This window comes from Thalassophryne amazonica, chromosome 21 (assembly GCF_902500255.1).
Source record: "Thalassophryne amazonica chromosome 21, fThaAma1.1, whole genome shotgun sequence".
Taxonomy (NCBI): Eukaryota; Metazoa; Chordata; class Actinopteri; order Batrachoidiformes; family Batrachoididae; genus Thalassophryne; species Thalassophryne amazonica.
In genome coordinates, this window is record NC_047123.1 from 39,036,637 (window position 1) to 39,050,317 (window position 13,681).

The window sequence follows — 13,681 nt, forward strand, 5'->3', positions numbered from 1 at the left end:
TACCACTGAGTCAATTAAAATTTAATTATTGAATCTTGAAATCATATTTGGATATGTAATCTAACATGAGAAAGAAGCTACTGCATCATTAACGTGCAAATGCCACAGTAAAATTTATATCTTTTCCACCAACCTTTCACATGCGCAATATTGTATTGTGCACGTGAAAGGTTGAAATTATTGGCATGGTTAACAGGATGATTCTCATGGAAGGATCCTAAATAATTATTTATCAGAAAAGACAGGAAGGTCTGCTTAAGGTTTAGCTTTCCTCTTCAGGTTTTTTTTATTTTATTTTTGGTGGGGTGCATGAATGAGCGCTCAAGATTTTTGTTGCCACAAAAAAATGAAACAAACAAAAAGGCACAGAACCTGAACGAAATTCTTTAAACTGTTGAAGGTGCCACACAAAGAAAGCAACAGAATCTGGACGTGCAAATGTTTATTTAAAAAATCCACCCACATGAGAACTCTGACCCTCAGAGCTGTTTTTCCACACAAAATAAGATACATTTTTAAACATAACCTTGCAGTGTTTGATTACAACATGAAAATATAAAATGAACACAAAATTTAGATTATGTTATAGTTTTCTGGAGTCAAAAATTCCATTGATTGAAACATTTATTGATTAACAGAGTTAATCTGATGGTTAATTATAACCTTGTTGTTTCTCATCATGCTGACATATGCTCATTAATCATCACGTCCAGTAGAAAGAGATGATTAGTTTGATCTGTTTGTTAGTTCTGACTTTATATTCTGTACACAGTTCAGACAGGAAGCAGGTCTGAGTTCAGCACCAACCAAAAATCAAATGTTTAAAGATGTGTTGTTTTTTTCTGAGTTTCATCCTACCAACAAAAACAGACAGACATATTTCCTTTATCAGTCACCATGCAGATTATTGGTCCTATTGGTCCTGCAATCATCCTTCATGAAAGTAAAGATACAGAGCACAAATCAAATTTCCATTCCAGACCGGTCGAGTCCTGAGTTAACAATGACCGCCACCGGTGCTGTTGCCCAACAGGGTGCCGGCAGAAATTGGACAGTGAGAGGATGCCTGAGGAGTGGAGATGAAGTGTGTTGGTTCCTATTTTTAAGAACAAGGGTGATGTGCAGAGATCAGCCACAGCATGAAGTTATGGGAAAGAGTAGTAGAAGCTAGGCGGTGAGGAACAATATGGTTTCCTGCTGAGAAATAGCACTACAGATGAAATGTTTGCTCTGAGTATACTGTTGGAGAAGCATAGAGAAGGCCAGGAGGAGTTACATTGTGTGTTTGTAGATTCAGAAAAGCTCATGACAGGGTGCCAAGAGAAGAGCTGTGGCACTGTATGAAGAAGTCTGGAGTGGCAGAGAAGTATGTGAGGGTAGTGCAGGACATGTAAAGGAGAAAGTCTACAAGACAGTAGTGAGACCAGCTATGCTGGACAGCTCAGAGATGGTGGCTCTAACACAAAGACAGGAGGCAGAGCTGAAGATGTTGCGATTCTCTTTGTGAGTAACGAGAATGGACAGCATTAGGAATGAACATATCAGAGGGACAGCTCAGGTGGGACAGTTTGGAGATAAAGTCAGAGAGGTGAGACTGAGATGGTTTGGACATGTGCAGAGGAGGGACCCAGGGTATATATGGAGAAGGATGCTGAGGATGGAGCCACCAGGCAGGAGGAGAAGAAGGAGGACAAAGAGGAAGTTTCTGGATTTGCTGAGGCAGGACATGCAGGTGGTTGATGAGACACAGGAAGATACAGAGGACAGGGTGAGATGGAGACAGATGATATGCTGTGGCGCCCCCTAATGGGAGCAGCTGAAATGAGACCAAGAAGTCATCCTTCATGAATAATTGCACACTCTGGATAAAGTTCCTGGAGTTAGACAGGCAAGGAAAGGAAAGGACTTGGCTTCTTGACTCCTCCCTCAGAATGACATTGCAAGTGCACCCCCTACATTCAGGAGGTCAGAGGTCACTGGATCTTGACGTTCAGCTGGTGTATGTCGCCCTCAACCTCCAGGTGTGTGATGGTTTTCAGGTCCTGGACCCGGTACTTGTAGGTCAGCATGTGGGTTCCGTTCACGGCAACTTTGAAGAAATGGTCGTGGCACAAGATGATGATCTGGAGGAGGAAACACACAGTCGTCATGACGACAGAATATGCTGAAGGTTATGAACTTTTTGTTTTTGATGACATTCTTTCCATGTCTGTGAAGTCTGTACAGCCATTGTGCAGGGGTCAAAGGTCACAGCAACATACCTCAAAGTACTCTCCTGCAGCGAAGGGGAAGACGTCCACTTGTGTCTCCTCAGGGCCCCAGCAGTCAGACAGGAAGGAGTTTCTCACAAAGAGCTGTTTCTTCAGACGAGGGTTGAGATGAAGCGCAATGTCGCTGCTGTCCGACATGCAGAGGTTCACACAAAAACTAAAAGCAACAGATAAACAACAAACACCACAATTGAGTCATTTTAGTCTTGCTTGCCTGAGATGTAGCCCCGGTACTTCCTGTAATCTGGTTTTATAATCTCTGTTTCATGAATCAAAGTCCTGCTGCAGATGTTCCGTACCAATCTGCGTCATGATTGGTCCGTGCTGTGACTGTGATGAGGCGGCCAACAGTCAGTCCGTCCTTCAGCTCACCTCTGAACGGAATGCACTGCAAGAACAGATTCAAACTGAACCGTATCAACACCAAAACAGACGAGAGGGCACTCAGAGTACATGCTCCTCTGCCACTGAGTACCTGAGGTGCCCACCAGGAGGGGGCGCTGCTGCACCAAAATAAAAATGACCTTGAGAAGACGCCATCTCTCTCTCTTTTAATTTTATTATTTTGTAACTCTTTAAAAAGTTGGAATCAAAATACTTCCTATACACACACACACACATTATATATATATATATATATATATTTTTTTTTAAACAAATATCTGCATTAGCTCAGTTTCAGGTTGGTGTTAAAGCCACGTCTGTGAACTTATTTGTGGCCAAATGGTCACTGAATTAAAAGTTTATAAAATATTTCACATCTGGACATTATTTTTAGTCTGTAGACTAAGTATGACACCAGTACTTAACTAACTAATTAACTGGTCAGAGTTAAGGGATTTTCATGTTCAGAGAATTTAGAAATGTACAGATGAAGGAATGAGGGACAGAAACTCACCAAGTCACCTGAGAATGAGATGCCAGGCTAAAAAAACAAACAACAATCAACGTAAAATAAAAAATAAAAATAAAACAGCAACTGTGATTTTAGAAAAAAAAAAAAAAAAAAGATTCTGCTGGCTTCTGTGAAGTTTGAATTATCAACTCCTTCATGCTACCTGAAGCAAATAAATCACGTAAAAAAAGCAAAACACATTAACAGTAAGTCTTAGAGACATAAAAATAAAATGTGGAAATGTTACCCAAAATTCAGCTGAAGGTCAAATATTCCTTGCTAAATGTCAAAGTGATGATGATGTCACAAATGTCATCAAAACTGAATTTTGTGAAGAAATGAGTTCTTACTTCCAGCTTTGCATCCTGATCGCTCAGAGAAACAGCATCCAAGAAGAAAAAAACATTTCAGACTTGAAGACAAACATCCACGAGGGTGCTGAGAATCACACTCACTGTACTCGCAAAAAAGGCAACAGCTTCCACTTTGATGTCTCCACCAATGGCTAACGTGTCAATGAGCTCCAGCTGCACTCTGTGCCTGTACTCCAGAAGGTGGGCGCCGTTTACTGCCACCTGACAGCAACACACACACACACACACACACACACACACACACACACACACACACACACACACACACACAGGTCATGCGTGATCTTTCAGTTGCCACCAAACAGCAACAAACCCACCAAGAGCGATTGTATGTTAACACTGATCTAAATACTTTAAAGATCTCAGAACCCTAACCCTCGCAGCCTCACTAACAGTGACATGACGGTGGCATGGAGGGACTGCCAAAGCCGACCGCAGTGGACGTTTTCTCTCCACTGTGAGCAGCAGCACTAAACCAGCAGCCTGATAAAACCTGTTACAAATAAAGGTTCTGCAGTTCAGATGAAGACTTCCGTGTAATATTTTAGTGTCTGTCTGTTTTATGAAACTGAAGCTGTAGGAAACAAAAAAGAAACGAAACAAATCTTAAACTCACAAAACTAATATTTCATCAGAAACCAGGCTATAAATGTGAACAGTTGCTGAGGAAAAACCTCTTACTTTGAACTTGTCTCGCTGGACAAGGATGATGAGCTCAAAAGCTTCTCCATGCCTGAAGGGCATCTGGTACAGGATCTCCTCTCGGCCCCAGCGCTCTCTCTGCATTGTGTTGCAGACGATTGACGGTGACTTCTCCAGCCGCGGGTTGAAGTGGAAGGCGATGTCAGCCCGCGGCTTCACACTGCCACTACACTGTAAGTCCAGCTGGAACCTAGCAGACGCAGCAGGACACAAATGAGTGGTTTTCAGGAGCAGAGCAAAACAAGATCACAGCATGTTCCTCAGCGTCAGGCAAACGTGCATGTTCATCTATATTTAACATGCTTTGGGGAAACACCCATTTCATTTTGACAGGTGCACATTAGTAACACTGTCAGCATCAGAGGCTCAAGACACTTTTAGGGAGATAAATCTCTGGACCATGCTGGTAATCTTGGACCAGACATCCTGACTTTATTTTGGAAGGCAGGACTCAATCAGGAGTATGTTTTCATGCCGTGTCCACCAATCAGACTGTGTGTCCACTTGCATCATTCATCAATGCAAGCCCTGACTATCAAAAACTGCCACAACAAAATGACATATAGCCAGAAAGATTAGGGCCTAACCTTTAATGTTCCTTCTATATTCTGACTGCAACTAAAAATGTGAAATCAATCAGTGGATGGACAGAAAAATAAGTGCAACGATATTCAATACATTTCATCAATTCTTTTAAAGAGAAAAAAAAAATCCAAGTTTTGACTTGTGCTTTTCTGGATGAAATTACATGAAAAAGCACCTTAATGCACTGTAAATAGTCCTAAACTTCTTATGAGACATAAAGACTGGTACAATGATTTAAATTGGTCTGAATACAGCCTCATTAAGACTGATTTTAAAGGACCCAACAGTTCTACACCATAGATAATAGTGTGTTTTAAAGTGCTCTTCAGACAGTTTTAAACCAATTCAAACCTTTTTCCATCAGGCAGTTATGTCAAAAACTGCTTTAAACTAGAAAAAAATGACTCCACATGGGAAAATGAGAAGCTGTATTTTTTGGACTCTGGCACACTATAGAGAACACCTGAAACCAGTTTCTGGCATTCTGTCATCTGTGTTATTTAAATTATTATCTAAAATAACGTGTGTTGCAATAATCTGTGTTCTGAAGGTCACACCTCTGTGCCACAGACGGAACCGAGCCCCGAATCAGAACCATCTCTCCTGGCAGCAGCCCACCCAGAATGGTCCCAGTGAATGGAATCACCTGTGGGCCGAGCGAGAGAAACTATAGGTCAAAACCAGGAATGTGGACTCAACAGGCAGAGCCGGGTGGGATTACTCTGAAATGTAAGCAATGACGGAATACAAAATACATATTTTGTATTTCACAGTAATACCACCAAACTGTCAACAGCACACCTTTTTAAAACAAGTATGGATGTATAAATACGAGCAATAATAATAAAAGTAAACAAGCAGGAAGGCTTTTTAAACACCAATCTCTGAATAAAAGAATAGGAAAAATTACATGAGTAATAGTTATTTAGTCAAGATACATTATCAGTTATTCTTGATTGATCAAACCCAGTTTAAGTTACCTTCACTGTTAATGTGTAGTTTTGTAATGTTAGTCAGAAATAAAGTCATTCAAGAGTTTTCGTTATTTTCTTTAAGTTCAAAATTCTCCTAATTTTTCAGTTTCCTCGCGCATATACAGTTTATTCCCTCACTGGCCTCGTTTTCTGACGACACACGATAGACCAGAAAACACTATTTAATTCAGCTTTAATAAAATACATGAAATCTAAAATCTACTCTGAAATAAATCGAGTTTAATTAAAAGTTCTTACCAAAGACAGAACAGTCCAAGAAAGCTGGACAAAACTTAACAATTCAGTGATTTAATCACTGTAGATCTTACAAAGAAAGAACAAAATAGAACGATAAAAATAAAATTTTAAGAAATATTGAGATTTATTTTTGACACTTTCACTTCAGGAAGCTGTTTTAGCCATTAGCAGTTAGCTGACTGGTGAATCCCCGGCAAGAAATCGGCAGTTAAACACGAACGGGAGTTTAAACCGTTAAATTTGTTCGACGGAAAGAAAGACACAATAAAAATTATCTTACCGGGTTCAAAAAAGTCTGTTTTGGGTTTAGACCAGACATTTTTTTATTTTTTTTTAACCCCAAAGGAGCAGCAGCTGGTGGTGCGCCTTAGAATTCTTCCGCATACGCCACAGTGACGTAAGGGGGAGGAGTCCGGTTTTTTTTTGTTGTTGTTGTTGTTACAGGGTGGAGACCACATCTGAGCCACGGACTGAGATTACCCCTGTACCAGATGTGGAATCTGTAATCTCAGTATGTGACGGGCACGTTCCGGGATTCGGCACGTTTTACCCGGTCCACGGGTCAGTCTTAGTGGATCATCACCAGCACAAAAACACGTATGGTAGCCATCCAGGGTGGGCTGTTCAGGTTGGGGTCAAAAATCTAAACGTTCCGATCATATTGAAAAGTATCCCGCATTATTTGTGTGATTATAAAAATTCCAGAAGGGTGCAGTTTGTACTCTATGAATAAATAAGTAAAAAAAAAAAAAAAAAAAAAAAAAGCCATACAGCTCAAATGGTAACAAAATGTCAAATCCAGGCGCACACCCCAACCCTGACTGCACCTTGAAATTATGTTCATGAACACGATCAGCCCTGAATCACATAAATACACGCATCAAGACTGGACCAAAAGAAAACTTCACAAAACCAGTTTTAAGAACTTTTAATGTTTGTGCTGTATTGTATGAGTTAAACTTTGCATTGCTTTACAATTTGTATCGTATGAATGAGTTTCATTTCAGGCTATTAATCTGAGAATTCTTCAGATTTGCTCCAGTTAACAAAGACTGACTGAAGCTGAATGTGAGGTTTTGTTCCTGTGCAAAGTGCTAAGAGGAAAAACTGTTACAGGTCTCTCATGACTGTCCCACAAGAACCCAAGAAGCAAAATAAAAACTGAATTCAAGTCCATCCCTGCATCTAAAACATGGTTTATATAAAAAGAAAAATTAAGTGTTTACTGGAACTGAGCAGGAACTGAGCAGTTTCCATCTGTAATTAAAACAAGACAGCGCTGGATATTAGACTATGGGCCTTTACTGCCCCCTGCTGGTTGCTGAAAGCCACATCTTCCCCACTAGGTTGTCTCACTCCGAGTACACAAACCTGAAAAATAACACACCGAGTACAACGTGGCTGTAAGTTTTATTCCAGTCAGTTCATACTGGTATAAAAAAAAAGTTAAATAAAAAAGTTAAAAACTCACATATATACACACACACACCAAAGAAGTAGGTTTGTGAGCCTTCTCTGAAATCCTAAACTAAAAGTTTATGAAGGCGAACTGAAGGTTTTTGAGCCCATGCTGTAAACCTCATTCTTGGCTGAAAAACACGCATCTGGCAGTGAAACAAGTCCTCCAAGACAACGTGCATAAAAATTTGCAGAAAAGTCCATCTCGAGTCACATCTGTCCCTGTAAGCCAGAGTGAGTGGTGAAACCACAGACAGAGGTTCAGATAGCCAAACATGGCCAGTCCTCAGAATTCTGCATCCAATCTGAAGGTGTTGTCTGTGGGGGTGGACATCACACCCATCCTCTGGTATTCAGCAACCCGCTTCTCAAAGAAGTTCGTTTTTCCCTCCAGAGAGATGTTCTCCATGAAGTCAAAGGGGTTTTCCACCCGGTAGATCTGAGGACACAAAAAACACACACACACACCTTAGATCTCTCCAGTTACACATGGCCTCTGAAAGTCAGACATTTAGAAATAGCTCCAATTCCCAAATGTTGAATGTAATGTTCATTGACTTGTAAAAATACAGATAAATCTAATTACAGCTGGCCTGTTTTTTTGTTTTAGTTTTTTTTTGGGGGGGGGGGGGGGGGGGGGGGGGGGGGGGGACACCATCCAAACCCCCAGGTCTGATGCGTTACATTTACAGCGACACTGTTGACCCAGTGATGTTAAGAGTGAGGGTGGCTCAGTCAGGCGTCTGTTTCGTGCTGCTGCCGTCTGTCAGTGAGCCACTCGCCCTCTGAACACGACACACAGCGGCACTCAGCCCCCATCACTAGCTGAGGTCCGTACCCCTGCGCTTCTCATCATTGCCAACCCTGCCCCCAAAAACTTTATTTAGAATACAACCCCTGGCAAAAATGATGGAATCACCGGCCTCGGAGGATGTTCATTCAGTTGTTTCATTTTGTAGAAAGAAAGAAAGAAAAAAAAAAAAAAAAAAAAAAAGCAGATCATAGACATGACACAAAACTAAAGTCATTTCAAATGGCAACTTTCTGGCTTTAAGAAATCAGGAAAAAAAATTGTGGCAGTCAGTAATGGTTACTTTTTTAGACCAAGCAGAGGGAAAAAAATATGGACTCACTCAATTCTGAGGAAAAAATGATGGAATCATGAAAAACAAAAGAACACTCCAACACCACTAGTATTTTGTTGCACCACCTCTGGCTTTTCTAAGCTTGCAGTCTCTGAGGCATGGACTTAATGAGTGACAAACAGTACTCTTCATCAATCTAGCTCCAACTTTCTCTGATTGCTGTTGCCAGATCAGCTTTGCAGGTTGGATTCTTCAACTTCCACCAAAGATTTTCAATTGGATTAAGATCCGGACTATTTGCAGGCCATGACATTGACCCTATGTGTCTTTTTGCAAGGAATGTTTTCACAGTTTTTGCTCTATGGCAAGATGCATTATCATCTTGAAAAATGATTTCATCATCCCCAAACATCCTTTCAATTGATGGGATAAGAAAAGTGTCCAAAATATCAACGTAAACTTGTGCATTTATTGATGATGTAATGACAGCCATCTCCCCAGTGTCTTTACCTGACATGCAGCCCCATATCATCAATGACTGTGGAAATTTACATGTTCTCTTCAGGCAGTCATCTTTATAAATCTCATTGGAACGTTCCAGCATGATCACCTTGCCCAGTGCAGATTCAAGATTCATCACTGAATATGACTTTCATCCAGTCATCGACGAGCAGATCTGATTTGATGTAGGTGTTAGTTTTGGGGATAAAAATTTACAGGGTGATTCCATAATTTATTCCTCAGAATTGAGTGATTCCATATTTTTTTTCCCCTCTGCTTGGTCTAAAAAAGTAACCGTTACTAACTGCCACAATTTTTCTTGATTTCTTATACTGTTTCTTAAAGCCAGAAAGTTGCCATTTGAAATGACTTTAGTTTTGTGTCATGTCTGATCTGCTTTTTTCTACAAAATTAAACAACTGAATGAACATCCTCCGAGGCCGGTGATTCCATCATTTTTACCAGGGGTTGTAAATCAGCACTGACAGCTTTCTGAGGAGCTAAACACTGCCCAGAGAAAGCACTATAGGGGGTGCCGCACCCTCACTGCGCTGGCTGTAGTTACCTTTGTAAAGCCGAGCTCCAGTAACAGTCGGTCAGCAACAAACTCAATGTATCGCTTCATCAGCTCACAGTTCATCCCGATCAGTTTGACAGGCAGAGCCTGGGTCAGGAACTCCTGCAGACAGATGGTCTGACAGTTCACACCACACTAGTGTCAACATGGAACCAGGTCAGGTTCATGCCCGGGAACTCACCTGTTCAATCTCTACAGCATTCTTGATTATCTTTGTCACCGTCTCCGCTGATGGCTTGTTGACCAGGTGTTTGAACATCAGACAGGCAAAATCACAGTGCAGACCCTGAATGCAGCACAAGACAGTCAATTAGACCAAAAACTAGTGTCACTCCACACCCGACATTTAGCAGGCTGTTCAGTAAATGTCACCTCATCTCTGCTGATGAGCTCGTTAGAGAAGGTCAGACCGGGCATCAGACCTCGCTTTTTCAGCCAGAAGATAGCTGCGAAAGAACCAGAGAAGAAGATTCCCTCCACAGCAGCAAATGCCACCACTCGCTCTCCTGCAGAACACAAGCAGATCAGTTCTCCAGGGACCATCAGGATGTCCAAATAAGAGCCCAGGATTTGGGCTGACACCTCACTGTACCTTTAGGGAGTGTGTGTGGTTGGACAATCAATTACAAATTATTCATAAAGTAATTTAAATGCTTCACTTTAATGGCCCAGTCACACAGCACTTAAAGAGCAACAAAGCAAGAAATCGGGACTTTCGTTGGCTTTGTTTAACCTTCACTCAGCTTCGTTCCTGCAGCTGGTGCTTCGTCAGGATTTTTAAATTGTTGAAAAAAGGGCAACAAAAACCTCAATTCGTCCGTATTTTGTTTTGCTGTCATTCTTGGTGGTTGTCTATCGTTTGCTTGGTTTTTGTAATGTTAGCGTTTAGTTTGACTTTGTTAGGCCAGCTGAATGTTTTCACAGTACAGAAGTCATTTCTGAGCACTGTTGCATTCATGTACCATTAGAAATTACAGGGCAAACTCAGCCTGTTTGCTTGGAAATTTTTTTAATCATGGGGGGGGGGGGGTGTTCACTGGGCTCAGGCATCTTATATAGGCCAGAATTAGTCTTTTGTGTGGATACAATTTATTTTGCCACAAGCAACTGCTGAATCTGAAACAAAAAGTTGTGTAATTTCTGACAGTACTTTAACGCAGCATCAGCAGCTTCTGTGTGCACTTTCACAAGAACTGGTCAATTTACTGCTCTAATATATTCAATCATCTTTCCATTTATATTTGACAGTTTTCTGTTATAAGTCAATATATATGGCTTAGTAATGTAATACAGTAGTGACCATGGCACACCAGCTTTTTTTTTTTTTCTTAAATTGGAGCAAGATGTAGCACACAGCATGTCATCAGTGAGGGTTCTGATGAAGATGATCCCTCTTTTGTTCTGGACGAGGAACCAGACCAGGTGGACCCACCAACATGCACACAGATCTCCACAGCTTCTGTTTGCAGAAAGCTTGTTCATCCACCTTTTCTCAATGAATTGACTTATTTTCCTCTTCATTCAGAAATCATCATATGCCACATGACTGGGCCATAACATAAGCAGAGTTCTGTGCCACTCATCAATGGCACAGCTGTGTGCTGTAATCAGTGTTTACCATAGGTGGCGTTCTTGTTGCCAATCCAGTTGAGCGCCCAGTCGGCTTTCTTCTTCACACACGGTAGAGTCTCAATGGCGTTGAAAAGGTATTCTCTGTGGATCAGTCAAGTGAGATTAGACCTCAGCAGCACCACATCAGAGGGACAGCAGACAGAGTGAGAGCTCACCTCTCTTTGGGATCTTTGATGTAAGTGTCAATCAGCAGGCTGTACATCTCTGAGTGGATGTTCTCCATGGCGATCTGGAAACCATAGAAACACCTGGCCTCCGTCACCTGCACTTCCTGGGTGAAGCGCTCCACCTGGTGGTCACACAGGTCATTACACACATGGTTCCTGAAGTGCACTCAGAACAAAGCGTCAAACCTCCTCACCAGATTTTCATTTACGATGCCATCACTGGCGGCGAAGAATGCCAGCACATGAGAGATGAAGTACCTCTCCTCATCCTTCAGAGACTCCCAGTGCTGCAGATCCTTGGACAGGTCGACCTGGAACACCAATCAACCATCCCATCATGCATCAGTCGATCCCATTTGTCCAAGACAGAGTCACTGACTATTGCCACCCCTCACCTCAACGGGTTCTTTAATCAAGACTTCAAGTCACAGAGAAGTACATCAGTGATAAACACACACACACACAAGACCACACTGCACTGTTTCTGGCCGCCCATTTCTAGAGTGACCACATACAAACCTCCTCTGCTGTCCAGAAAGATGCTTCAGCCTTCTTGTACATCTGCCAGATGTCATGGTACTGGATGGGGAAGATGACAAAGCGGTGGGGGTTGTCCTTCAGCAGTGGCTCCTCCTCACTGCTGCTCACTGTGGCTTTGGGCTAAATAAATTAAGGGTGTATTCATGAGCACATCTTTGGTCGGTGCTACAATAAACTAGCAGAAAGTGGTTAAATAAACTAACATGGTACCTTACAAAGTATTTGTCTTTGAACAATTGTCACTTAAACAGGGATTTTTTTTTTCTTCATACAGCATGCTGTTAGCATGTGCGAAGTTCCACTGAAACCCATCAACAGGTTTTGGAGTCATGATGCTTATAAGAGTGATTGGTGGAGTGACAGGATGATTCTTACACACCTTCCCAAACGGGTATTGTGTGGTGAAGATCGAAAGGCATCTCACCTAACATTTGTAGTTTAATAAGTTAAATAAGATTTGTTTAAGTTGATAAAGGAGGAAAAAAAGGGACGTGGAAATAGGGTTTTGCTAACTTGTTCTAAATTTAACAATATACCAAAGATATACTACAACCACTTAAGACAGAGTGTATCAGGTTGCTTACATGGGACAAATAACCCGGGGTGAAAATGTGTATTAATTTGTTATATAACAGCAGAGATCGTAAATTCAAAGCTGCAAAAGTTGTCTGTGATATTTCAGACAGACAAGGAACGCAACACTTCCGACTACCTGATTGTTTAACTATTGGCGCCAGAAAAGCATTTTAGGCGCCACATCCGGACAATAACGAGGTTTAACATTTCACAAGAAAATCTGAACGCTTAGAATCATTTCGTCGATTTACTCACACTGAAAAACTTAAAGCTTCAACACATTTTAAACTCACTCACCTTTGCATCATAGAAGATTTTCCGCGCGGTTTTGGACGCCAGGATACGAGTGGAGTTCGTGCTCGGAGGCTAATGGGCAACAAAAAAAACCGTAACACCACACACCAGGTTTATAAATTACATTGCTCGTTCACCGGACTACGAACCATTATATTGAGAGTTTTAAAGAAAACATTACGGTTTTTCACGTTTAAATGTGAAAAATAAAAATTAGTCTAAAGCAGTGTTGCAGATATTTTTGTCTCACCGTGTTTTCTTTGTCCAGCGACATGTTGCTCACGGAGGAACTCAGCGAGTTCTCATACTTAACAGAAAGAGGAGACCGAGCAGAAATCATTTTTGACTAAATTAAACGTACAATAAATAAATTCAAACTATATGTTTAAAAAAAAAATACTGCACACGAGAAAAGCGTACACTAACTACAAGGAGCAGAGTGAAGCTGCTCTGCGTTTTTATTGGAATCTTGGCGCTCGAAAAGCCACCAATGACAGCGCAGCTTTTATGAGCACTTGAAAACGACACAACAACGCAGCCAATCGGATTACAAAAAAAGGCGACGTCACACCCCAGTTACCGCGGGAAATTTAACCGCCTTTGTGTAACAAAACTTTCCAGAGCAAAAAATAAGTAAATGCTGAAAAGACAAAAGTTATTCACTCAACAAATACATTGATTGAAATAAGAAGGATCCTTGAGCACCGCTGGAATAACTTTAACAAGTGGAATTTTTAAGATTGTTTTAAATAAATAAATACAGCGTTTTTGTTAAAACAATGAAAAAAAGAAC

At 41.2% G+C, this 13,681-nt stretch overlaps 2 protein-coding genes and 1 non-coding gene across 5 annotated transcripts; all 3 read right to left on the reverse strand.

Annotated features, from left to right (window-relative positions):
- Positions 1-427: 427 nt before the first annotated feature.
- On the reverse strand, positions 428-6,456 carry LOC117503263 (galectin-8-like). Of its 3 annotated transcripts, XM_034162472.1 has the most exons (9): positions 6,339-6,456; positions 5,384-5,472; positions 4,221-4,431; positions 3,621-3,740; positions 3,516-3,530; positions 3,169-3,195; positions 2,570-2,658; positions 2,262-2,427; positions 428-2,123 (listed from the first exon to the last, which is right to left on the reverse strand). In XM_034162472.1, exons 1-9 carry the CDS (start codon positions 6,375-6,377, stop codon positions 1,974-1,976), a joined length of 906 nt encoding a protein of 301 aa, XP_034018363.1. In that variant the 5' UTR covers positions 6,378-6,456; the 3' UTR covers positions 428-1,973. The 3 variants fall into 3 exon arrangements, with proteins under 3 accessions (XP_034018363.1, XP_034018364.1, XP_034018365.1); XM_034162473.1 differs by lacking the exon at positions 3,516-3,530; XM_034162474.1 differs by lacking the exons at positions 3,169-3,195; positions 3,516-3,530.
- Positions 6,457-7,493: 1,037 nt separating this feature from the next.
- LOC117503411 (ribonucleoside-diphosphate reductase subunit M2) lies at positions 7,494-13,321 on the reverse strand. The gene is made up of 10 exons (XM_034162639.1): positions 13,139-13,321; positions 12,892-12,960; positions 11,998-12,138; positions 11,673-11,789; positions 11,467-11,600; positions 11,298-11,392; positions 10,052-10,185; positions 9,861-9,965; positions 9,668-9,781; positions 7,494-7,955 (listed from the first exon to the last, which is right to left on the reverse strand). The coding sequence occupies exons 1-10, from the start codon at positions 13,226-13,228 to the stop codon at positions 7,803-7,805; spliced, it is 1,152 nt and encodes a 383-aa protein (XP_034018530.1). The 5' UTR covers positions 13,229-13,321; the 3' UTR covers positions 7,494-7,802.
- Positions 8,243-8,378, reverse strand: LOC117503690. Its single transcript, XR_004558640.1, has one exon. It is a non-coding gene; the product is annotated as a small nucleolar RNA SNORD94 (small nucleolar RNA).
- Positions 13,322-13,681: the final 360 nt, after the last annotated feature.

Bases quoted from the DNA above. Each gene is read 5' to 3' on its own strand.
- LOC117503411 (XM_034162639.1), bottom strand. From the start codon at position 13,228: ATGATTTCTGCTCGGTCTCCTCTTTCTGTTAAGTATGAGAACTCGCTG. The intron at 11,790-11,997 runs GTTTGTATGTGG...TTGGTGTTCCAG, and splicing joins CTTTCTGGACAGCAGAGGAG to GTCGACCTGTCCAAGGATCT. The intron at 9,782-9,860 runs GTGAGTTCCCGG...ATCTGTCTGCAG, and splicing joins ATGCTGTAGAGATTGAACAG to GAGTTCCTGACCCAGGCTCT.
- LOC117503263 (XM_034162472.1), bottom strand. From the start codon at position 6,377: ATGTCTGGTCTAAACCCAAAACAGACTTTTTTGAACCCG. The intron at 4,432-5,383 runs GTGTGACCTTCA...TGCGTCTGCTAG, and splicing joins GTTCCGTCTGTGGCACAGAG to GTTCCAGCTGGACTTACAGT. The intron at 2,428-2,569 runs GTACGGAACATC...TGTTGCTTTTAG, and splicing joins ACCAATCATGACGCAGATTG to TTTTTGTGTGAACCTCTGCA.